Genomic DNA, 26,663 nt, shown 5'->3' with positions numbered 1-26,663 from the left:
GCATTCGATGTTTGCTCTTTATAGCCTGCATTTGTTAAAAGTAAAGCCATTACGGATGTGCCTTCACTGTTCGGATTAAGTCTGCCGATTGCCGAACAACATAACTGCATGGTGCATGTTTTACAGAGAATATGCTTTCTGCACTATCACCGACGTTTTGGTGCATGTCAAGGCCTCACGCTTCCCCATTCCCTACACGGGAAGCTGCCATATGTTGTGCACTTACGACCCGTCGAGGCTTGTGCGCTTAGTGAGTCAAAAAGGAATGTGATGACACTGTGGGGCAAAGTGTCACTTGTGGGATGTCACCTGCTCTCGTTGGTTTGGTTCAATCCTGGCACGGCCGATGCGGGCGACACACGAGGACATCTCTCTTGGTCATACCATGCGGCCGGGATAACCAACGAAGCTAACCGTGTTCTCGGTTACTTGTGGTGTAACTTAGCCTAGCACCATCTTCTGTAAAATTATTAGCTTATGATTCTCTACTCAGACCAAAACTAGAATATGCATGCGCCACATGGGACCCTAATCAATTTAACGTGATAAAAACACTAGAATCTGTTCAAAACCGTGCTACTACATTTATCCTCTTGGGTTACTCATACAACAGAAGCATCACAAAACTAAAGGCCCCTATTAGTCTTCAACGCAAAGTCACTCAACTTTGTCCCTTTAATAAATTTTATCTCTTCGACCATCTGCAGTCATTGCAGCTGATCGCAATCCTAGCCGACTCAACCACGATAGAGCTGTACACTCTCGCCGAAGCCCGGACCGCAACTCATTTATCTTCTCTTTCCGTGCGAATCTCGAAAGACTGGAATGGTCTTCCTGCCGATGCCCTGCACCATTCCAGCTCCATCAACATCAAAGAAGATACTGTACGTCTTCTGCTATGTTAAACTGTTGTCGACCCCTTATGTAAAATTCCAAAATGGGGACCTTTGAGGTACTGGAAACAAAATAAATAGCTGGTCAAGGAAAGTCTCAAGGAAACAAGCGAGCAAGGGCAGAGAGCATTAAGTTGTTGCAATATTGTGCAAACTGTACATGCCAAAATCAACATTACAGAAAACTTTTACACACCCTGTAACCTTCTCACACCGCTCTATGTACCAAAAGACAAAATAAAGAGCAACAAGTTCAATTTTAGAGTAGCTTTGCAGCAACATATCAACAGGGTTTAGTTGACATGACTGGCAAGACAAGTACAGACACTGTCATAAAAAGTGAAAGAGCAGAGATTTGGGTAAGTTGGCAATTACATTTACAAAAAGCACAAAAATGCAATGCAAAAATGCGCAAGTATTGAAAATTCGTTTGCACAATGAAATGAGAGCCAGCAGTGCTTTTGATGCTAACTAGCTTGCTCGAAAGATGCATGTACTCTTGCAGCATGCCAAGGGTGCAACTACAGCTCAGCATCTCGTAGATTTCAACACAACAATAATCAACCTGAATTATCATATGCCCAGGTCAGATATTGTTGTGTAGCAACGGCAAAGAATTAAACACTGCCAAAGTACGGGTTAACAATTTGACTCTTCATCGAGCGAACTTGTGCACAGAAAGACAAGCTCAGTCGCTGGTTGTCAAATCCACTTCATGGGATCATCGAATATCCAAGAGTAATCGCTGGTGCTCGCGCATGTTCAAAAATATACAATAGCATTCACAAAACAAAAAAAATTTTATCAGACAACCTTTCTTGCTATGGAATGGGAAACTAATGTTCAAGAAATTTAGGATAGGTGCATGTGCAGAGTGACACAACTTGGTAGCAGTGATAAAAACGAACAACAACAACAAAAAAAGCAACTGGAAATCACCGTTCTCGCTCTGCCTTGTTGCGCAATGTCTTGTCACTGGACACTTCCCGCGCCGTCTCCACCGACACCTTGGCCTGCTTGGTCTTCATCTCCTTGTTCTCCCTGTGGCAGACAAGCAGCAGCTTCACCGCCATTGTTGTTGGCAACTGGAGCAATGAGGCCTCCATGTGCTTTTACCAGCCAACAAAGTTTGCTGCTCACTGGGGTGTATCCCAAACCACAATTTAGCAGAATAAAAATATACAATATGACTGGAGGCCACACTAACATAAACTAAACAGGCCAGTGTCTCAATGACAGATGTTCAAGTTACATGGCTCATGTAGCATGGAATGACAATACTTGAGGGGCAATTTTTACAAGCGTTATTTGTAACAATGAATAGTGGGCAATAATTGTGCACCAGTGTTGCTTCCAGGGCACCATTAGAAAAGGCTTTCTTTATGGAAGGCATCGGTAGGTCAAAAGGGTATCACCGAGACTGGGTTATTCCAACACCTTGGGCATATTTAGTACATGTGACTCATGCACTGTGCTTTATCAAGACGTGCTTTATATTTTGCACTTCCAGTTTTTCACTCATATTTTATAAAAATACTGTGATTGATGCACAATCGTAAGTCTCCTGACATGAAATGAAAACACGTACGAGTCGAGACGCAGCCCGCTCAATGTTTACATGACCCCAAAATATTGGAGAAACATTTCATTTTTTGTTTATGAGCAAGTTCTCACTCAGGTCTGCTTTATTTTGCGGTGGTGTACTGTTATATGTAAGAGGCATGGGACACAATAAGAAAAGAAGAGGGCAATGTGCGCCGACCGTTCTGAACGGCACGAGCCCTCGAGGCGCCTGACCCGAGGTGTGATCGGAGGAGGAGCGGCGCCAAGGTGGCATTATCGACGTGGCTCTGGGCCAAGAAGGTTGGAGCACCAGCTTCGTACTGGCGACAGGTCCCATGGAGGTTCGGACAGGCTCGTGACGCTGGCGACCCAGGGTGTAGCCGTCGACCTCAGCGACATTCGAGCGAGGCTCCCCGGACCTGCTGCAGCCTCCCATGACAGTGCCAGACACTCCAGGAATTGGAGCCCCCTTCTTCGGCAGACCAGCACGGACAATAGTCCCCAGGGCTTCTCGTCGGCACACAGAGAGGTAGCAACGGAGCCCGGTGTTAGGCCTAGCCAGGCAGGCCTGGGTGCAATGTCACCAACATAGTTCGGGGCGGCGGCATCCGAGACGGAGGAGCTGGCCGGCCGATACCAAGGAAGCAAAACTTGGGGAATCGGCGGGAGCACCGACTGGGATCAAGAGCCAACGCACATCGGACTTGGAGACGCGCACCATGACTGAACTTTACAAGAGCGTCCCTTTTGTAAGCGTGCGGCCATAGGCCGGGGTTGCCGGACTTTCGCGCGGAACGCTCTAAGGATGAACATAGGGGAGAATAAGGACATATGTAGGCTACTCAAGTGTGGAGTTTATCTTTGTCAGTTGAGTTTTGAGTGTGTTTTATTTTGGGTGTGTTATTAGCAAAATCTGTTTGCTGTGCTTGCCTGCGTCTCCTGACTCGATCTCTCCCAACATCCGCACGGCCCTGAGATCAGTGTGACATGTACCTTTCTAACCAACTTCAGGGTTGTTAGTAGCATCCAAGCTATCAATTGTGCCTTTTGCATTTCTTATGTTATTTCAAGTGCAATGTCGTGTCACTATGGTGAAATGTGACAAAATTATAGGAGCATATTGAGCTGATCATTCTTTCAGTTAAGTTTCACACATTAACACTTTTCGGTTTGTGCCTATTCCCATCGATAGTCCGTTATCGACAGTGGCAAATACGTATTTTCCTGCTTTCCGAGTGCTCTCAGAGAGCTAGTGGCAGTTATTGGGCTATCTAGAAACTATTAAATGAGTTTCGGTTTCCGGTTCCCTTTATCTGCCACACGCAGATTTTTAAAGTGCTTTCGCATAAGATCTGTGGTCGGCCTGTGAGTGCTCATTGTTTCCAAGATGGCGTCAGCGTTGTGCGCCGTTCATTCACCGAAACATTGCACTTCTATCGATTCCAATGCACCTGCATGTGAGTTTTCGTACTTTTGAAGCAGCACTGGCGTGGAAGAAAACTTCGGTTAGTCAGGTTTCCAAATGAAGTTCCGGTTCTTTTCATAGAACCACTTCAAAGCTGCCGTGCGCCGATATATAATGACGCATGCTCCACAGGTTGCGGCTCTCACCTGCAGCAGGGTGTTTGTTCACAACCTGCAGTCGGGGTCACGTCCCGGCGGCCATGCAGTGCGTCAAGTTTTGCACAAAAAGACGTTTGGGAATTGACCTTGGCAACCCGCTAGGGCTCGTCACTAGGGTTCACATTTTCTTTTATATCTCAAGAAATTTTTTACATAGAAAGATAATATTTGCTAGAACATTGCACAGGGCCTTTGCATTCAGAACGTATATCCTCGAATTAAAAAAAAAATTTTCTGTGTGAAGCAAGAATGACGTTTTCATATAACTTTTTTCTGCAAAAGCTTCGTTGAGATAATTTTTTTTTCAAATTCATTTTAACAAACATGTTCTTCAATAGTTAGAAAGAACATTTCTCCTTCAATTTGATACCATAGCATAAAGTGTGCTTTGTGATAGGAAAAAAGTATTTACCCAAAAACTGCTGTTTTCCCCGCAGGCAGGAAAGTGTTCAAAATCAATGATTTAGTTGTTTCAAATAAATCTCCAACTCTAAAGCACAGTGCAAGAGACTAATTTTAAGTGAGAACAGCATGTGTTTCATGGCTGCCAAATAAAGTCCCTGCCACCGAGGTGTGCCGCCAGACGACTCTCTGATGAAAAGCTTCTTTATGGAAAACATCCTGGCTTTTGAAGGTGTTTGCTGGGCGTTCCGAGTTAGTTACCTAATAGGTCTGTATGTGTAGCAGGCATGTTCCCTAGGCATAGCTATTTCAATAATTCTAATAATGTGGCTCTATGGCTTAAGAGAAAGCCATAGCTGGGGACCAACTTTGATGCCGCCCATTAAAATACATGTCAACTGCAGAAATGCTTTTATGAAACTATACCTGGACGTATTTGATTAAATTTTTTTGCATTTTAGGGAGGAAGTTAAATTCTAGTGACTGTAGGAAGCAAAATGTTGATTTAGTGCTTGAAGCTTTAGTAAATATTTAAAAAAATTAGTAAGTAAAAATATGGAAGCCCGATTACAGAAATTTGTAACATAAAGCAAAAACAGATATCTCAATTCTGTAAACTGCATCAGTTAGAGTACCTAAAATGGAGAATATTGATATATGAATTTAGAGCTTAGGAAAGTGGTACAATGTTTATGAGGGTTTTGCAAAAGTCCTACCCACAAATTACTGGTACATTTAGAGCAGTGTATAATATGCCAAATATATCCGATTTAGATGTACTGACTTGTCTGGTGCAATGCGAAGTTGTAAACTTGATACTCAAGTTTTTTCCAATTCTGCAATTATCACTCGAAGTGGACAAAGGCAAGTGCAGAACAGCTCCGAAAACGCCCCTGATGTGCGCCTGTCAGCAAAATCAGAGACGTGGAGACACGTCTCGCACGTGATTTCAAACGGCCTGTGCAGCAGTGGTTGCTGCAGCAACAAAATTTTCAGTCATGAATTCTGCTGCTCTGTCGACAGATTACCACTGTTGGCGGAGCACAGTCGGATAGTGCTTCATCTGGTCGATTGTGTCTCCTCACTGGCTGGGCTCCACTGTCCTCACCTAATGATTGTGTCTTACACCGTGTGGTCTAAACTGAAGGTTTACACAAAATACTTTTACTGCCTTTTTTAACAGAACATTGTTGTGCTTTCTTTAGTTCATTTGTTCTAAATTATGTTAGCGCAATTTTCGCTGACAGAACGTCTGGGCAACTGTGATTACTGCACCTTACAGCTTTTTTGCTGTACAGAAGTGCAATTCATTGCACTGCATCTTATTAACTGCATTGTTATCAGCCCAAGGAATGCCATTACCTGTGGTATTCCCTTAGGCCTACAGATAAACCGGATATTTGTAAACCATGAGGTGCTGTTTAGGTACAGAACTGAAAAGAACCTCTGTGATCCCATGTTTGGTACCCAACTACAACTGCATTCCAATGATGGCAAAATGCAAGAACACTCGTTTGCTTGTATTTAGGCGCACATTAAAGCCAAGGTGACCAAAATTATTCTGCTCTCCACTACAATGCGCAATCTGTGTGTTGCTTCGTCGACACTGATGCAATCAATCAATCTGCTTGTTTATTCACAACTTTGAAGTGAACAAAGTTTCCAACTAAAACTGGGATTTATTGTGTTGTGTTTATCATGTTGTGCAGACATTACTGCAAACCACAATCCTTTTCTATCTGATCCTGTTACAACCCCTGCATCTCGAAAAAAGTCTGCATTCATCTAGAATTGCTGATAATTTCCTATTGTGCCAGTATAGGTAGCAATGGTTCTGCAACGCTAAAATAAACGTGCAATTGTCTTCCAAAGAAGTACCTTGCATTCAAAAATTATTTTAACACTTTCTCATTTTTTAACCGTTAAGTATTGTTATAATGTATAGCACACTTGTTTTCTTTTTATTGTAAGTTATGTGCTGAATTGGAGGCATTTGTAAGCATGTGCTTTGATGAATGCATTCCTCATACTGTTGACTTACTGGGGTGACGAGGCCACAGTGAAACAGCGCTGTGACTTTGCCTTTTTTTTTTTTCTTGCCACCCCCAGCGTTTGGAAAAACCGAAACAAACCGACCGATTGATGCCCTTGCCTCTCGAACTTTGCGTCCAGCTGCTTCATCTGCGCGGCCTGTGCCTTGAGCATGAGTGTGCGCAGCAGGGCCCCCTGCTGGGTGAGCTGCTGGCGCAGCAGCTCCCATTCCTGGCTGCGCTGCGAGGCCAGCAGGGACGACCACTGGTGCATCTGGTTGACCACGAGTGACCGCACTGCGCAGTCCTCGCTGGCAGCCGTGCCCGAGTCGTCGCCAGCATCCCGCGGCAAAAGCTTCTCCACTGCCAGGCACTGCTGCTTCTGCACCTGTGGGGGCCGTGTCTCTTCTACGTATACGTCGTGCCTCTATCACAGCAGCCAATCACTTGAGCTATATTTAACTAGGGGCGTGCGAATACTCAATTATCACCGAATCGAGTACTGAATGTTGGAATAATTCAATTCTCAGCTGAACTGCAAGTCATTGTGCAGCTACATCCCCCAGCGACCATGGTGATCACCTATCTGCTTCTGGTGGACACAATCTCTGGCGCCCAACTGTCTCACCACCTAAACCACTGGAAGGTGCTGCTTTTAAGGTTACATTCTTGGTAAGCCGAAAAGGACGTAAAAGTCTTCCGACAAACTGATTCTTGGTAAGCAAAAAAGAATGTAAAAGTGTCACTATGAACATATTTTTGTTAAACCAAAAAGGATGTAAAAAGTGAGAGAAGCTTAAAGTTTCCATGCTAGCTTCTCATGGTATATTACAGAACCTGTATTGTTACCCACCAGAGGAACTGAAAGCGGGCAGGTTGGCAACAATTAATATTCACACTTTGAGTTGCGCGTGAAACACAAAGGAAAGGACTAGACGACACGAGCATTAGTTCTTTAGTTTGTCCGTGTGTGTTTCGTGCACAACCCAAAGTGTGAATATGACTTGTCCCTCCCATTTTAATGCTGGTTGGTGCAACGGGTAATGAAATGTGTGAACAAATGGCGACTAGCACCCCTGTAGATACCAGTGTGTGCTTTGAGGAGTGTGAGGCAAAATTTAGTGGTGTGCAAATATGCGAATATCACCGAATCGAATCGAATAGTGAACATCCAAATAATGCGATTTGCAAATTGAATATTTACTATTCGATATATTGGACGAGGAGACCTGTGCAGTACTACACGCCACGTGCGCCAAGGAGCCACTCGAGCGAGCGATGTGAACTGAGACTCTGGTGCCCCAGTTGTGTGCATTATGCACTCAATCGTGGACACCACTGGCGAAGCTTAATGGGAAGCAGCACCCGAGTGGTCTTGTAACGAGAAGGAAGGAGAGCCAAAAAATGTCGAGGAGGAAACAAACAGGTGGCAAGAGGGGACAAGCTGCTAAGGAGATGCCATGCTCACGTGCTGCTTATCCTTGTGGTGTCTCTTGCGCAATCCCTCGAGCTCTTTCATCTGCTTGCGCCGCAGCTTGATGTACTCCTTCTCTGCCCGCAGTGCGTCCACCGTGATGGCCTCCACACGCCACTCCTCTGCAGTGGTGTAAAAAGCAACACCCTATCACAAAAAGTGGAAAATCAGGGTAGCCAACCAAATAAAAAGCTATCATTTAATGTTTTTGAGTGTTGAGAAACTTGAACGTTGACTTTACTTCATCAAAGACCTTAATTTTTATCACTTTCATAACATGCTACCTGACCAGACAAGCCTGCGTCGAACTCATAACTAAGCAACATTCTATGTTGCACAGTAAAAACTAGCAAAAGACACCACTATTGATGGATTGTGTAAGAAACTTGGCTTTCTTCTGGCATCCCACTAACCTCGCCATAGCCAATGTGAGTACGAATTTTCCCTATTCAAAGCAACGAGAGTGAAAATTCCCAGCTTTCCCCCTTGAATTTTTTAGAACTGTCAACTTCCTTGAAATTTCCCTGATAAAGTAAGTACCTTATTAACAGCTCAATTCTTCAACTGCTAAAATTTCGTATTACAGCAGTGAGTTTGAAAGACGGAAAGGGAATCCCTGCAGCTCCAAACGGCCAATGTGAACAGCCTATGATTTCATTGTATCAGCTCGGTGTCAAGCACAAATTTGCGATTTCCATTCCAGTGAATGTCTTCAGAAAATCCACAAGCGCATTAAAAGCAGATAAATGTCCCGAATAACCAGGAATAATGAGGTATTTTTTCAAGTTAGGAGGCACTGACATGCACGTGACTTCAAGCAACATGACAGGTGGACCCTTTCATGCTATGGAATGAAGCAACCATTTTAGATGTGACATACCAAAAAAAAACAGCAATAAATTTCCACTGTTCTCTGAATAAATACAGTTGTATGCCTGTCAGAAAATTTAAAACATGCTGCAAGGCCAACGTCTTAAAAAATGCTTCCATGTTGCCAGTGCGCAATGCTGTGGCACCAGCTGGTAGGTAAAAATCAAAACATTTTCTTTGCAGCTCTTGGTGGCATCACCAAGTGTCACATCACAGTGTAAAAACAAACAACTGATCTCAATAATAATGACAAAACATCCCCTGTGCTTTGTTGTCGGCGTAAAGTGAGACTAAGCATAGGCTAATTTTACTATTTCATTTTCGCTATCACAGCAGAAAGCAAGTAGCAACAGAGAATTCAGATCGAAGTGGGCAGATTGGTTGCTGTTGCGTTTTTTGTGCAATCACGCGATAATGGTGAGAAACGGTCGCGAGGACTTCTAGGTGACAAGTGACGCAACAAGCTGAATAGATTGCTTTCTGTGATGGCAACGCCTGGTGCTTGTTGCCGGCGCTAGAAAATTGCGGCCATGTGGTTGAGCGAACAGCACAAGGTAATTGGAGGACGTCTGCGAGTCGCTCGACTCTCTTGCTCCCCCTCATGTTGTTTTCCCTGCATGGCTCTTGCATCTCCTGTTATCCTGCTTGCCTGCATGTCTAAGTGCCGCTGCCAGTCAGTGTAGTTGCAGAATAGTGCGAGAGAGAGTGTTACACTGCCAACGCCACCTAACGGCAGAGTTACTCGGGTGCAAGAGGGTGTAGCATCCCCCTCTCGGGCTTGGCGTCAGACTAACTGATCAGACGTTTCGCACATGCGCCGATACGCTTCACGGGACTGTCCCGAGAAAGGCTTCGGAGTGGGGCACCGGGATAAATGAACCCTATCATTTGAACGCGCCACCATTCGCGTGACTGTACGCGTGAACGATTAGGCGTTGGTGTCCAGCATGGGGGCGAACATATTAGCTCATATTCTGTCACTGTGAGTCAGACTTCCTCAATTCGTCTGCACCCATCAGCACATTCCATGGGTTGCATTTCGGCTAGGCAGCCTTATTGTACAAAAGGCACAATAAATGCCCTTGTGATTCTTTACACTACTGTATTGTCGTTCCTTTGTCTCAAGAGCACGTCTGAGACTTCATGCGTCGCACAGAGTGAAATGTCAGACGTCCATAATGCTGCCGTGCATTACGTGAGTAATGCACAACAGGATAGGCAGCGCACCCCGCTTTTCGTCGTCTTTCTTTTGCTGGGAGCCAAGCTCGGGCCGGTTGACGAGGATGTCGGCCTCCTCGATGCCCATGGCACGCATCTGGACAAGTCGCTTCTCCTGGGCCGACAAGAACGCCCGTGGATCTGACAGGGCATCCATCAAGTCTGCACCGAAGAGAGGGACAAACACAGATGACCAGACGTAACCATACCTTAGCCTGAGAGCAGACCATCAGAAGCAGCAACTACTTAACAATGCACATGAAAACAGCATTAAAATATTTTTTTGCTAATACCATTATTGGCTGTAGCCACCTAGTATAATTGCTGTCACAAAACATGATTCAGTAAAGTACACAGGCATGTACCCAGGATATTTTTTTTGGGGGGGGGGGGGGGGGGGGTAGGCAACCCAAGGTAACTTTTCTATGCAAATGAGGGGGGAGGTACCTTTAATAGTACAAATGTGAATAATGCCTGTCATTCGCCATAAAGACGCGTAAGCCCGCAAAAGAGAATTGAAATAAGGTGCACCTCACACGTATGCACGCCTGTAAGATACACCTCTCCTTCACTTGGCGAACAAGGAACCACATCAAATGGACTCGCGCATGACAGAAGCGCACAAAGAACACTGCCAAGAACAAGTAAACAAGTGAAAGTGTCAAATGAAGATTTCTAGTAGCGTTTTCTGAATTAGCAATGGAAGAATTATATTTATATAATCATATCATGAGAAGCCAACAATGACACCAAGGAAAACATAGGGGAAATTGCTTGTACTTACTAAATGAATTAAAGAAATGATAAATTAATGGCAATGAAAGTGGATGAAAAAATAACTTGCCGCAGGTGGGGAACAATCCCACGTCTTGGCACTCTGCGTGCAATGCTCTAACCAATTGAGCTACCGCGGTGCCGTTTCCCCATTCACTTTCATTGTCATTAATTTATCATTTGTTTAATTCATTCAGTAAGTACAAGTAATTCGCCCATGTTTTCCTTGGGGTCTTTGTTGGCTTCTCACGATATGATTAATAAAAATCGGGCCCCTCGGTCCACCCTCTTTCTTCTCGTTCTTATACATATACGTGCGGAACAATCACAGTTCTTTTGGGTCCCCCGTTTACTGCTCTACCAATTTAAGTGGTAAAAGTGACTCGTGTTGCTTTTCGGAAAGTTGCTTAACGATGCGTGGTCACCAGTCCCGTACAACCGCGTAGAGCGCAGGACGCTGCGGTTCTAGACATACCGCGCCCACTGCGGAAGGTTATAAAAACATTCACATTAGCACAGCAGAGAACTGGCTGTGAGGTGGCTCCACTGATAACAGTGGAAGCTTGATTCAAAACACACAGAATTATTCTGCACTTCCGGCGGCCTTTTCTATACTTCCTTTTTAAATAAAGAAATGTTGATCCATAAATATTTTAACAAACAATGGTTAAATTTGCTAATTTTCGCTTTTGCTTCCTGTTTGGCTGTTACCTTGGCTCTTTCCCTAAGTAGATCGCTTAATTTCTCAACTTGCGATTTTTACATTCAGTTGCCAATTTTGCACGAAAATTGCTGTACAATTGGGGAAAAGCCAGACGAGCTAATGGGTGACAGTCATATTGCTTATGGCTTTAATGGTTATTTCAGAATCTGGTGATGGACGCTGTTTCGCATTATTTATTTTCCACATTATCTAACCCATATTGCGGGTATATGGTTCTGAGGATCTGCCAGCGTCGCCACGAGCCGCCACTTGAGAAAATAATGAAGCAAAAGGAAAAGTTAAACGCAACTGGCGTTTTCTCCGGCAGCAACTCATTCCACGAGCTTACAGACCACCTGACTACGAACCGAACCTCTTCCCTGGTCCCTGGATTAGTCTAAACAAATACAGTTGAACTAACGAAGCCACAGTGATGTGCATGATCGTTGAATAGATGCTGACAACTGAACTCCTCTCGAGATAATCGTGCGGGCACCAAATCAATGAAAAAACTGGCCTTCACACCCCTGGAGATGGCCATAACTACCGCCATCCAAAAAGAGCGAAAAAATTGACAACCATTCCACTCAGTGAAGATGGAATGGCAGCGAGAGCTGACGACAGTCAAAGCTCTCAAATGAAAACAAAGTGCTTCACCTTTGCTGCGGGTCGGCCCGAAGGTAATGCAATGCCACGCTGACCTGCGGGGCTGGTGAAGCAGGCGTTAAGCACTCCCCATACGTTACAGGGCACGTTACAGGTTCCCGAGCCCACAGGGGTATGTGCCATTGAGCTTGCACCCTTTATGCACTATCACCAGGATCGGCCCACATGATTATTTTTTCTGTTGGCGGACGCCGAAAAAAGAATGGAAGGTTAGCCATATACAGCTTTGGCTGTAAAAGGCAGCAAAATGTTCACCGCCGCCTAGATTGATTTGTTGACGCTTTAGGAATGTACGTGAGGAGTGTTGGCGTCGGCGTGGAGGAGGAAGGGGGGGGGGGGGTATGCCGCTTAATTGAGGGGGGGGCAGCCCCCCCTCTCCCCGGGTACGTGCCTGAAAGTACAACAATTGTAAACTACTTATACGAGGAAGCACCCACAAGTAGCAAGAATTTTCAGAGCGCAGCTCTTAGGCGCCCCTTCCTGCAGCGAGTGTCAGCGTCGGCATAACCGAGCGAATGAGCACAACAGCAAAGGATGAAAGAGCAACCGCGGAGCGGCAGATGAAATAAGATGCAAGCCGCGAAGGGCGGACACCAATGAGGGCGGACACCAATGAGAGCGGCCCTTCAGCGACGTGCGTGCGGGAAGCTGGTTTCATGCGGACCCGCCCGACCGCTCGATGCTTACTCTATCTGGTCACAGCCGGAGCACTAGTTTTGTACTATCGTCTGCTTGCACCAGCTCTCGCTCGTGCTTGTTTTGATTGTGATTGTTTTGTAATCTGAATGTATGCGCGATGCAAATTGTGTAGTACTTTCTGGAAGCCAAGTTGCACCAGCAAATACACTGGAACCTTTGATTAGTCATGTATAAAAGCCAACCCGCAGATCAGATTTTAGACGGTTGCCGACTCTGCTACATGTCTTTCTCAAATTCTTTGCCTCAATATATTGCGAAATGAAAACAAGTATAGAGCTGCGCTCAAATTTTGCATTAGAGAGTATTATAATAGCCGGTGAATTTTTTTTAGAGGAGGAAGGGTAGTCAATACTACCGTCCCTATCTGTTGACCAAGTAACGTCCGCATGTGGAGTTTTGCCTGCTCACTGGATTGCTTTCTTTTGAGCCTCTGTCGCCATGTGTGTCGGTATTGCGAAGGCAGATGTCAAAGAACAATGTGTGTTCATCAAATTCTCCCAACACTGAAATTATCTTCCCTCAGAAAATTTTTTGATGTTCAAGAGCTTGTTCCTTTCAAATTTTCCCTGCAAGGTCAAACAGTCAGCATTTTCATGGTGAAGTGCTCAACCGGTTGCACAGTGCAGTTTGAAGAAAACGCTGCAAACCTGTGGAACTTGGGCTTGTGCATAACTCCTAAACACACAGCACGGAGCCTTCCTGAAAATGCTACACTTCAACTGAAACGGGAGCTTGAGGTCAAGCATGTCCAAAATGTGGAAGAGACAAAGAAGAAAGGCACAGAGGGCCATCAGTTTGCAAGAGTTGCTGCACATTTGTGAACAATAAATAAGGCAGTGGAACAAGTTTATTACATCCCAGAGAGAGTCCTTTGAAGGTGATTAATGTTTTGGAATGGTAAAAAATACAGAAATTAAAGAAAATTCTTGTTACTTCCGGGTTCCCCCTAGTATGCATATGTTGAGTATGTCTATTGCCGTGAAATTTACCAGAAATAACTGATAATAGGCTATGACACACAACGTAAGATTTAACTAAAAGATGTCCCACTCTCGCATTATGTTTCCTCCAATGCAAGTAGACTATGGATGCTTCTTTTTATCCATCAGTAACACTTTCATATCAGCAGGAAACAACAGCAGCGCAATATTTGACAATGGCAAGACGAAAGGCACAGAACAAGTATCATTATTGTGTTGTCATCATAGGCAGTACCATTCTTGTCTGGTATTTTCATAAACTTTAACTGTTTCATCAGATAGCACAATGATTTCACTGTCCACCATGCTTGCATTGTGTACCATGCACTGTGCACCATAACTGCTGTGCAAGAACTTCACAGAGGTGACCTGTACACTGGAAACAGACTCTGTCTGAGCCACAAAAAGTCCAAAAATAATCGAAGGTATTACTGAAACACTGTGAACTGCATCAGTGTTTAACTGCAGGTTTCTACAGTTCCAAGAAAGCATTCTTCAACCTCTTAACATATTCAGTAACATTACAATGCAAGTGATAGCATTAAATTTGCACAACTTCAATGCTACCAAGGAAAGCATTGGATGTTGGCTATAAACAAGACACAACAGGATTTAAGATCTTGGCAAACTATATCATTTATGATGACAGCAGTATGATTATCTGACCTCCCAAGCCATCTGGAACGTAGATCTTGAGCTCAATGCAGATAAACAACATGGCCAGTGACATGGGGAAGTTGCCCTCTGTCCGTAGAGAGACATGCCGATAGCCTGAGGAAAGAGAAGCTTTCATTGCACAATCACCACATCAACAATGAAAAAGAAAAGCAGCAAAAAGAAGTACTAATTATAAGGTGCCTGTAATCACATTAAATGTGATTCAATATGACAGTCCAAAAGCAGATTACAATGAATCAACATTCAAAACCTGCACAGATTGAAGAGTTAAAGCCAAGAGCTATTTACAAGGTGTTCTGCTAATGCCGTTTATTATTTTTTTCCTGAAGAGAGATTCCTCAGCTTCCTTGAAAGTTTACAGGCAGAAAAAAAAAAGAGGAAAAAAACAGAATGCAAGTGCCACCTGCGGCAACAAATGTTCCAGGAAATAGGTGATGCAAGCAGGAACAATAGTGCCAGCACTAAAAAATACTTAGAAGTAGATACCACCCAAATACATTTACAAGCGCATTCATGGAAATCAGAAAACAGTTCTTAAGAAACTGATGAAAATGCACTACACATAAAGAAGAAAGAGAGGAAAAGGAAGCCAAGTAAACTGATGCTAAAAGGGTCACTAAATGATATTTTATACTTTGTTTATTTGCTTCTAAACAACTGAATACACATATGCTACACCATATTTTTAGGGCTTGAAGTCCAATTAACAAGTGAGATTCTCAAAAAACGCAGGTTGAAAAATTCCCGCCTAAACTTTCCATGCTCCCATTGACAAAATGATAAAAGCTAATTGTGAGCAAGGGGCTTGCAGTATTTTTTAAAGTAGGCACTACTAGGGAAGCAGGGTGCCTTTGACTTGGCTCAGTTTCATTACATTGGCATTGCTAGCTAGCACCACTGCAAATGGAGGCGAGTGCGCCTTCACACGAAGTACATGACTCCTTCCAAGAACAAAGTGCCTCCCAAGCAGGCACAGGAGGTCGATTGGAGATAGCAGTGTTCTTCCAGCATGTCAATATTATCACAAAGCTCATTCAAGTGCGAATGAATGGCGCTCACCATGTGCACCGGCCTGCGCTCGTCAGATGGTTTCTGAATTCACTTTGTGGTGTTCTGCTGAGGCCCCACTCAGGGTCTACAGCCAAAGAATACAACAGTTATACGAGCTGAGGCCAAGCTTTGCATGCGGCTGCTGATTAGAATGCTAGGATGTCAACTTGTTTATTCCTGCGTTCTCTTTAGGAACCTCATAGATACAGATACAGTATAAGCATGCTTTCCAAGAAAATGAAACCACATAAAATCGCATTGAATGGCCTAGTCACCGGCATAAACCATAGAAACCATATGGGAACGTCAGAGAGTTTCATGCATTCTTCTGTTGCCCCCTTTCAGCCTTTGTTCTTGTGTTTATCACTGAGCATGACACCACATGGGCTGCGTGCCTTCAGGATTGCATAGTCGCCATCCATTTTCGCGCTGATAGTGACTATGCTTTTGTCCTCAGCAGTTGCGGTTTTGTTTTAATCCAGCGTGCTGGGTTAGAACTGCTTGGGTGCCATCTAAATCCGAATCGACGAGGTTCTACTGAAAAAGAAATGAGAAAGCTGGGCAAACAAGCAGTTATTCATGTTAAAAACTGCAGTGTGCACAAGGGACCCAGGTAGTTTCTCAACAAGCTTGTACAAGTACAAGTTTGTACGACAATCGGTCCCGGATGAAGTGTAGGAAGTAGCTCACCTGCTTGCAGGCCATCCATGGGAAGGATGCGCTGACCCAGCATTTTGCCATTCTCATCATAGACAGCTATCCGGATCACAGCCAGATCGGGAAGAACTACCTGCATGCACAGCAGCCGCAAATGCACATCTCTCATCACGGACAATGTTTTGATGTATGTTGAAATGACTCTTACCGATATCTTTAGGCTGCAAGCAACGATAATGTGCAATGCACTTACTTGATGTTTTGGAATCGCAAGATAATGAGCAGACAGCACCATTGTCAGCAATGACAAATGACAATAGTACCTACAACCTATTCCTAAATTCCGAGAAATAAGTTGTACACTGCCTACTGTCTTACTTTAAAAGTCTTGTGCAATGCCTTAGCCAATCCTGGCAAGAAACATGCATGAGGTTATATACAGCAAAAATACCTGCACAGTGCTTCATACAACTTTAATGGTTCAGCTATTATGCTACTGTGAGGGTACCGGGCGACGACAGGTGCCGTAGAGTCGCAGGCACGAGACGGTCGGCAACGGTGTGTGGCGATAAGGGAGAACATGGAAGGCGTGTGTGCGTGGTCGGCATGCGGGGAGCGCGCCACAATGAACTGAGTGAGTGAAGTAATCGGCGGAGAAAGCCGCGTGCGGTGCAAAGGGACGAAACACAGACCGTGTGTGTGTGCATGCGCCGAGGATTTTCCGAAATAAAGAATGTACTTGACAAGCGGGGGCTCGTCCGACCGGACCTAACATGAAGGACCAAGAATCGTCTAGTGCCACCCAGCCAGTTGCACAGCCTCTCCTGCCTTCTTCGATCGTCCAAGGACTGTTGGCTTCGACCTCCGGGACCACAATGGAAAGGGAGAGACTTGCGGCTGATATAGCTCAAATTCTGCGTACCACGCGGCTCAATGACATGGTTAGGCCTGACGAGACAACCAGCGCGGGGCCAGCGCTCAACATCAAAAGTGCGCCCGTCCCACTGCCGAAATTCAGTGGCTACCAAAACCGACACTCGCTGCAAGACTTTCTGGAGAAGTACTCAGAGTACTGTGATACTGCAGTGATCCTCCCTGACCGCCGTTTTCAGTTGCTTCCAGCAGCATTGGAGATTCAGCTAAACAATGGCGGCGCTTCTCAGGTGCGCACCCCAACTGGCAGTCCGTCGTGTCCGAATTTACGGTGGAGTCAACCACCGTTGACTACAAGTTGTGGGGATGCGCGACCCTCACGCGTCCCCTGATATATTGGTTTTCCCGCACGGCTCGCGTGGCCTGGCGCCCGCGGCGGTCGGAGGGTTGAAGTGCAGCGCGAGAGATGGCGCAAGTGTTGCGCTGCTACCGGCGGGGTTACTTGGGTGCGGGAGCGGAAGGCACTTCCTCTTTGGGTCGAGACAGAAAGCAGTACGGACGTGCCGTGCCGCGCGTGCGCCGATCCATGCTTCTGCGAGACCGTCTCGCGTGGCCGCCTTGGAACGTGCCACCGTTCGCGTGACCTTACATGCGAACGACCAGGCATTGGGATCCAGTGTGGGGCGAACTTATTCGCTCGCTACCCGGTCGCGGTGAGTCGGACTTCTAGATTTGTCGCGCGCCCATCGGCATGTTTTGGGGCTAGCAACTCGGCTAGCAGGCATTGATCTATGAAAGGTGCAATAAATGCCCTTGTGATTGTTTGCACTACTGTGTTGTCGTTCCTTTGTGCCAAGAGCACGGAAGGAGAACCCCACATCTGGCTGCCCAACGTGGGGCTCTTGGGGCATCGGACGATAGATTTAACAGTTTTGCTTCGTTCGAGACCTTTGTTTGAACTGAAGCGTAGGGCTAGCGTGGATTTTTATCGCTAGCGTTGGCGGTGTGCTTTCTTGAGCGAGGCGACGGTGGCTGTAGTGTGTTTGAACTTATCAACATGCTAAGCCTTTTCGCAAGTGTTTTTTTTTTTTTTAATGACATTTGTCAGTACGAGAGCCACGTGGTCTGCATCCTGGGAGAGCGAGGCTGAGTGCCCGCGGAGCAGTGGCAAGCCTGAAGCGAGTGAGTACGGAAGCCTCGTGGGTGGTCCGAATTTCTTATGTAAATAGCTTCTTCTATCTCTTTGACTTGGATGAAGTCGCGGCTCTGGGAGCCGGGTGGCCACTACGGGCTGACTGGTATTGCAGGCTGGCACCGGGCGCTCCGACACCGTCTGAGATGGTGGGCGCCGTCAACTCGGATGCTGTGTGCACCGAGCGGGGTAGGACCACCTCACAGAGCTGACGTCTTCTCGCGGCTGCCTGTTTTGCGCTCATTTTGGGTGTTGTTTTTGGATGCCGGTTGTTGTCAGGGTAGCGACGCTTTAGGCCTAAGGCTTTACGAAGCTGCCTGTCGCAGGTGGACGGACACAAACTGGTGGACCGTGGCATTGAGGCGTTGCAATTTGCTTCCCTCATTCTATTTAGCCTCGCACGAATTGAAATTACTCGTTCAACTCAAGGAAGCGAGCTTCGTTCACATGAACTTAGTATCTGAGTAGCTGCCCGATCTTTTGCTAGCAGAGTTGAACATCGTACCACGTGGGCGATGCGCATGCAGAATTCCTCTCCCTTGCACTACTTTAGTGTTTGCCGAGTGTGTTGAGTGTACGCAGCGTGATTGGTGTCACCCCTGGCTTGCTGTCACCTGCACATCGTTTGCGCTGCTGCCCCGGACTACGATCGAGCCACCCCGGGCGATGGTGATGCTGTGGCCAGTTTGGCGCAGCGACTTCGGCGGCCTCCTGCATCCAGCTCACAACCCTCGGCGGCGGACAAAAGAGCCGGCGGTCACTGACAGCTACGGCCGCTCTTGCCAGCAGGGCACGTCGGCGCGAGCGACGCTTGCTCGTACCGACTACTGTGTCGTTGTTTCCGGAATCCTGGCCTGGAATCGTGCCGTCGAGTCCGCAAAGCTGCTGCTGTGACCGGCGGACGCCAGCGGTGTACCCAGGGACAATGTCGGCTCGTATGCTATGGACAGCGTGTGGACATTTCTTCGGCGCGGCCACTGTTGCATGTACTACTTTGTTCGCGAAGCACGCATTGATGTTAAACCGAGTGACATGTTTCGCCGGAATATGTAGTGATCTAAGGTTGGGGGGATGTGGGGATGTGCGACCCTCACGCGTCCCCTGATATGTTGGTTTTTCCGCACGGCTCGCGTGGCCTGGCGCCTGCTGCGGTCGGAGTGGTTGAAGCGCAGTGCGAGAGATGGCGCGAGTGTTGCGCTGCTACCGGCGGGGTTACTTGGGTGTGGGAGCGGAAGGCGCTTCCTCTTTGGGTCGGGACAGAAAGCAGTACGGACGTGTTGTGCTGCGCGTGCGCTGATCCATGCTTCTGCGAGACCGTCTCGCTTGGCCGCCTTGGATCGCGCCACCGTTCGCGTGACCGTACATGTGAACGACCAGGCGTTGGGATCCAGCATAGGGCGAACTTGTTTGCTCGCTATCCGGTCGCGGTGAGTCGGACTTCTAGATTTGTCGCGCGCCCATTGGCATGTTTTGGGGCTAGCAACTCGGCTAGCAGGCATTGATCTATGAAAGGTGCAATAAATGCCCTTGTGATTGTTTGCACTACTGTGTTGTCGTTCCTTTGTCCCAAGAGCACGGGAGGAGAACCCCACAAAGTTTAAACTAAAAGCAGAGCTAGATAAGAGCACTCCAGCTACCTTGCAGGTTGGAGACTTTGTTTTCTGGGACATGCGCCCACTAAGTAAGGCAGCCATTGGATTCACAGCAAAGTTTGCCCCACGGCACACAGGACCATTTAGAATGACTGCACACACTGGACGCAATATCTACAGACTCAGAGACCCTGCTACAGGGAAACAGACAGGCCACGCTAATGCTGACCAGCTGAACCCTTATCATGTGCCTTGGAAGCCCTCTTCACAGGATAAAGGGGGGGGGGGGAGGAATCTGTGATGGTACTGGGCTGACGCCAGGTGGTGTAGAGTCGCAGCCATGGGACGGTATGCAACGGTGTGTGGCGATCAGGGAGAACATGGAAGGCGCGTGTGTGTGGTCGGCATGCGGGGAGCGTGCAACAACGAACTGAGTGAGTGAAGTAATCGGCGGAGCAAGGCGCGTGTGATGTGGGGGGATTGAATGTAGACAGTGTGTGTGTGCATGTGCCAAAGAACGTACTTGACGCTACTTAACTGTTAAATAGGTTATTCTGCTGCCAAGCAAGGAATTGTAAATTTATTTCTTCGCACAACAATCATAATCAATCGTAAATGCTACGAAGGACCCTTGTGTCATGATTACAGGGTCCAACATGGAGCTTTGGTGTTAAAAATTCATCTGGAGCTCTCAACTGCAGCTTCCTTCTAGAACATTTTTGGGAACACAACTTTTCTTATTTAAGCTATATCCCAGTTTTCTTTCTAGTAGATGGCTAACTGCAACATTTATAAATCACACAATGCTTTCTACACAATTTTAAGACAAGCCTTAACAACAAATTTCGCTTTATCAAAATGCCCAATATGAGGCACTTCGCTACATGTTTGTTATGCTTTTCCTGTGTGCATTACTACCATTACACGCTGCAGAATGCATGATTGACACCTATAAACAGGGGCCAGTTGTAAGCTTCCCCATTCAAACTACAAATGTCATACTGCTGCCACCAAGTTGTACTTTACTTTAGCTGGCATAAGTTGGGTCAAATTATATCTCTTAGCCTCAGTGTTACTCGATTTCCTGTGCGTGTGAATTCCACATGACAACAATAAAGGAACATAATTTCAAAATATACAACAGCTAGTAACCTGTGGCCCAATATGCACAGAAAGCACAATGAGTATCTACCAGTCCAAGAAACAAAAACATTTTTGCATGTTACGTCAAGATCAATTTGTACTGTTTTAGAATACAGCAATCGAATAGGCAAATTGCTGTAGCGTGTAACGGTGGTCTGTTCTCTTGCTTCACACATCAATGGCACAAAAATTCAGCAATAAAAACCCTCAGTCCTGTACTGAACAGTGTTTGTGGTGACCAATCAGAGCCTTGGCATGTTCCGCACTGTTCTTGTGAGGATAGTGTCGAAGCGGTTCTGCATGTATTTCTAAGTCTAGATCCATGTGGCATTGTCCAGCAAACTCTTGAATCTCTCACATCTCACAGTCTATCTAAAATCACTGATAAAGAAAATTTGCTGCAACGCATTCAGGCACATGGGTTGATCTTGGAAAACCAACATAGCTTTACATGCTTTCCCTGTAAACTTCGAGTGGTTTCTGAATTGAGGGCACAAAATAAAGCAGGTTGGAAATGAAACTATGGTAATGGATTTATTTTCTGCTTGCTGTACTCTTCTACCCAAGGTGAGGCATTCTTAAGAACATCTCAAACCACTCGTTTTGCACGCTTCACCCTGAGGGTGCATGTTGCGAGGCTCTGCACATGCCTTTCGGAAGACAAAGGGTTCCTCGTTGTAGACAGGGTTGAGTCCGTTGGCAGGAACCATGCGGGTGCGAAACTCCTTGCGGATGGTGTCCGTGGGAAGTCCATACATGTCTACCTCGACGTATGTGCCCACTTTCTTGTCCGACAGGAACTGGCCCGACAGCACCCGCACCGAACACTGGGCCGCAATCACACCGTCCACGGGTGACTCCGCAAATGGGTCGAAGGACTTGTCTGCCCGTCGCATAAAGTCAGGCTTCAGAAGGTACCTGCGTTGATGTCTTGCCATCACTACGTGGTTCATGCAGCTGGACAGTTCTACCAAAAACGTGTTATGTACCTGCCTCCAGAAACAATACAGGCCACGTACATGAAAACGCTTCTGCTATGCAAGAAATGCAACATAATTTGGGATCTAGTCAGGGATGTTGTAAATGCAAGCAGGACATCACTCTCATTAAGTCAAGCCACTTGATAAAGCTGGAGAGAAAAATTGCTACATTGCACTACGAGACAAGACATTGTTTTCAGCAGTCAAAACAAAAGTAACATCAAGTGGCTCCCGTCATGGCTGAAAATAAACCTGAAATTTGTTTTGGCTGGAAGCAACAATATGCAGTGGATGCGAGCAACACTTTTCATTTCAGAAGAATTATGCAGGCAGTTTCCACACTACAACCTGTAACCAAGCAAATGAAGCAAGCTGGTTGCACTGAAGCTTAGCAGGTGTTGCTAGCATGACACATGAGTTTGAGACAAAGTCCAGCAAAATATATGCAAGAAAAATGGCGCAATAAAACAGGATATGAAACAGCAGACAGCACATAGGTTAGGACTGACTGCCACTGTGTGACTGCAATATATAAATTCAAGAAAACAGAAAAAAGGAAAGAAAACAAAGAATAACACAGAACAACAGGCTTGAAACCTGTTGTGGCTGAGTAAGAATAAATCTTTGGAAACCAATGGCAAGATCGTTCTCTGGCTCCTCCGCAGAGGTGCTCAATGCTCTCGATAGTCGAGGCATTCGAAAGCATACTGACTCAACAGAACTTATGGCAAATGCCTTGTAGAGTTCATGAGTTATGCTTGTTGCGACTCGGCATAGCGTTTAGGGCAGGAATCCTCCAGGCACAGGGATGAGTATGTCTGGGACCGGGAGTGAAAGAAAACGATTTATTTTACATTATTTACGCTAGCTGCAGATGTGGAAGTGCACTCTATGTAGGAGTACTCACTGGACACGCCACTGCACCAAAGGTGTCCCTAGGTGACTAGACTAGGGAATTTGAGGTGACTAGACTAGGGAAATTGAATTTGACGGCCAATCATCATCATCAGCCTGGTTATGCCCACTGCAGGGCTAAGGCCTCTCCCATACTTCTCCAACTACCCCGGTCATGTACTAATTGTGGCCATGTTGTCCCTGTAAACTTCTTAATCTCACCCGCCCACCTAACTTTCTCCCGCCCTCTGCTACGCTTTCCTTCCCTTGGAATCCATTCCGTAACTCTTAATGACCATCGGTTATCTTCCCTCCTCATTACGTGTCCTGCCCATGCCCATTTCTTTTTCTTGATTTCAACTAAGATATCATTAACTCGCGTTTGTTCTCTCACCCAATCTGCTCTTTTCTTATCCCTTAACGCTACACCTATCATTCTTCTTTCCATAGCTTGTTGCGTCGTCCTCAATTTAAGAAGAACTCTCTTCGTAATCCTCCAGGTTTCTGCCCCGTACGTGAGTACTGATAAGACACAGCTGTTATAAACTTTTCTCTTGAGGGATAATGGCAACCTGCTGTTCATGATCTGAGAATGCCTGCTAAATGCACCCCAGCCCATTCTTATTCTTCTGATTATTTCAGTCTCATGATCCGGATCCACAGTCACTACCTGTCCTAAGTAGATGTATTCCCTTACCACTTCCAGTGACTCACTACCTATTGTAAACTGCTGTTCCCTTCCGAGACTGTTAAACATTACTTTAGTTTTCTGCAGATTAATTTTTAGACCCACCCTTCGACTTTGCCTCTCCAGGTCAGTGAGCATGCATTGCAGTTGGTCCCCTGAGTTACTAAGCAAGGCAATATCATCAGCGAATCGCAAGTTACTAAGGTATTCTCCATTAACTCTTATCCCCAATTCTTCCCAATCCAGGTATCTGAATACTTCCTGTAAACACGCTGTGAATAGTATCGGAGAGATCGTATCTCCCTGCCTGATGCCTTTCTTTATTGGGATTTTGTTGCTTCCTTTATGGAGGACTACGGTGGCTGTGGAGCCGCTATAGATATGTTTCAGTATTTTTACATACGGCTTGTCTACACCCTGATTCCGCAATGCCTCCATGACTGCTGAGGTTTCGACTAAATCAAACGCTTTCTCGTAATCAATGAAAGCTATATATAAAGGTTGGTTATATTCCGCACATTTTTCTATCACCTGATTGATAGTGTGAATATGGTCTATTGATGAGTAGCCTTTACGGAATCCTGCCTGGTCCTTTGGTTGACGGAAGTCTAAGGTGTTCCTGATTCTATTTGCAATTACCTTAGTAAATACTTTGTAGGCAACAGACAGTAAACTGATCGGTCTATAATTTTTCAAGTCTTTGGCGTCCCCTTTCTTATGGATTAGGATTGTATTAGCGTTTTTACAAGATTCTGGGACGCTCGAAGTCCTGAGGCATTGTGTATACAGGGTGGCCAGTTTCTCTAGAACAATCTGCCCACCATCCTTCAACAAATCTGCTGTTACCTGATCCTCCCCAGCTGCCTTCCCCCTTTGCATAGCTCCCAAGGCTTTCTTTACTTCTTCCGGTGGTACCTGTGGGATTTCGAATTCCTCTAGACTATTCTCTCTTCCATTATCGTCGTGGGTGCCACTGGTACTGTATAAATCTCTATAGAACTCCTCAGCCACTTGAACTATCTCATCCATAGTAGTAATGATATTGCCGGCTTTGTCTCTTAACGCATACATCTGATTCTTGCCAATTCCTAGTTTCTTCTTCACTGCTTTTAGGCTTCCTCCGTTCCTGAGAGCATGTTCAATTCTATCCATATTGTCACGAGTGGTGCTACACACCGGTAATTACAGAAGACGAGCGCACAGCAAGACAACCATTTATTGAGGCGAACTTGTGCCCCACATAACCAAAAGCAACTAGCCCAATAGCAACATGTGCAAGCATGGACAGCAATCGACAAAAGAACGAACACCCCCTATCTGCGGGCAGTATTTAAAGGCTGTGAAGTAACGTGCGTAGAACTATCGCGGGAGATAGCGCGAGTTGCCCTGCCTGATACGATGGGCCCATCGTAGATACGACGCTATCGCGGTAGGTTTGCGCGAGTGCTCACATCCGTTAACATCCGTCATTCGGACGCCACCGGCACAGATGCAAAGCCCGAAAGGCACGTGGCATTGCTCCCCTCCAAAAAAAGCATCGTCTCGATGTTGAAAATAAGCACTTAGGTAAGTAAGTACACAGTACTAGAGTTCGTGGTGAACACAAAGTAAAGAAAAAAACTACGCTAGAAGTTTTCTAACGTGCGTAATACGGCTTCATGCGCACAACATGAACGATTTCAGGCCGTGCGCGCCGTCGCTGAGAGTTCGTCAGCCCGTCAGGAATGACCTCATAGTTCAATGCACCCACACGGCGGACAATCTTGTATGGGCCGAAATAACGTCGAAGAAGCTTCTCGCTGAGGCCTCGTCGGCGAACTGGTGCCCATACCCAAACTTGGTCGCCGGGCGTGTATTCTTGATGGCGGTGTCGAAGGCTGTAGTGCCGGGCGTCAATTGCTTGCTGTCTTACTGTTCGTACTTGAGCGAGCTGCCGGGCCTCTTCGGCGCGCTGCTGAAGCGTCGCCACATCAGGATGTGGGTCACCTTCATTCACATGAGGGAGCATGGCGTCGAGTGTCGTAGTCACTTCCCGGCCGTAAACAAGAGCGAACGGTGTCAACCCAGTTGTCTCCTGAATGGCGGTATTATATGCGAAGGTGACATAAGGGAGTACTTCGTCCCACGTTTTATGTTCTACGTCAACGTACATCGACATCATGTCCGCCAGGGTTTTATTTAGCCGTTCCGTGAGACCATTACTTTGCGGATGGTATGCGGTAGTTCTGCGGTGAGTAGTTTGGCTGTACCGTAGTATGGCCTGCATCAGGTCACTACAGAATGCTGTGCCCCTGTCAGTGATAATGACCTCTGGCGCGCCGTGACGCAGGACGATATGAAAAATAAAAAATCTGGCAGCTTCTTCATCGGTGGCTCTTGAGAGGGCGCACGTTTCTGCGTAGCGCGTCAAGTAATCCGTCGCAACTATAATCCATTTGTTCCCAGCGGTGGACGTCGGAAAAGGCCCAAGAAAGTCCAATCCAACTTGCTGGAACGGTTTTCTCGAGGGTTTGATCGGTTGCAGGAATCCGGCAGGTTTCGTTGGGGGAGTCTTGCGGCGTTGACACTCTCTGCACGTACGGACGTAGTGCTTGACTTCTTCGGCAATACGCGGCCAGTAATAACTTTCTCGAATCCGCGCGAGTGTTCGTGCAGAGCCGAGGTGTCCAAATGTTGCTTCATCATGAGACGCCAGCAAAATTTCTGGACGGAGCGACGATGGTACAACAAGAAGGTAGGCCTTCTTCGTAGGATCGAAGTTCTTTTTGGTTAGGACACCATTTCTCAAGCAGAAAGCTGACACACTGCGCTTGAAGATTTGTGGCACCCTGTCACTTCGTCCTTCAAGGTACTCAATGAGGCCACTAAGTTCAGGGTCGGTCCGCTGTTGCGTGGCGAAATCGGAGGCGGTAACTATGCCAAGAAAGGTAGAGTCGTCGTCTGTACACGGTGGTGGTTGCTCGACGGGGGCTCGGGACAGACAGTCTGCGTCTGAATGCTTTCTTCCGTTCTTGTAGACTA

The 26,663-nt window shown here is 46.3% G+C and overlaps 1 protein-coding gene across 1 annotated transcript in view; it reads right to left on the bottom strand.

Moving 5' to 3' along the window:
* norpA (no receptor potential A) overlaps positions 1-26,663 on the bottom strand; it is a 307,805-nt gene that overhangs the window by 45,497 nt on the left and 235,645 nt on the right. The window contains exons 23-29 of the mRNA XM_072289167.1: positions 21,727-21,998; positions 16,314-16,409; positions 14,562-14,666; positions 10,083-10,235; positions 7,980-8,107; positions 6,634-6,899; positions 1,833-1,934 (exon numbers count right to left, since the gene is read on the bottom strand). Of these exons, the coding sequence (XP_072145268.1) occupies positions 1,833-1,934; positions 6,634-6,899; positions 7,980-8,107; positions 10,083-10,235; positions 14,562-14,666; positions 16,314-16,409; positions 21,727-21,998 (1,122 nt within the window). The remainder of the gene's footprint in view (positions 1-1,832; positions 1,935-6,633; positions 6,900-7,979; positions 8,108-10,082; positions 10,236-14,561; positions 14,667-16,313; positions 16,410-21,726; positions 21,999-26,663) is intronic.

The sequence above is a fragment of the Dermacentor andersoni genome, chromosome 7 (genome assembly GCF_023375885.2).
Source record: "Dermacentor andersoni chromosome 7, qqDerAnde1_hic_scaffold, whole genome shotgun sequence".
Classification (NCBI taxonomy): domain Eukaryota; kingdom Metazoa; phylum Arthropoda; class Arachnida; order Ixodida; family Ixodidae; genus Dermacentor; species Dermacentor andersoni.
Note: the sequence above shows the minus strand (reverse complement) of the source record. Positions and strands in the feature narration are given on the sequence as shown.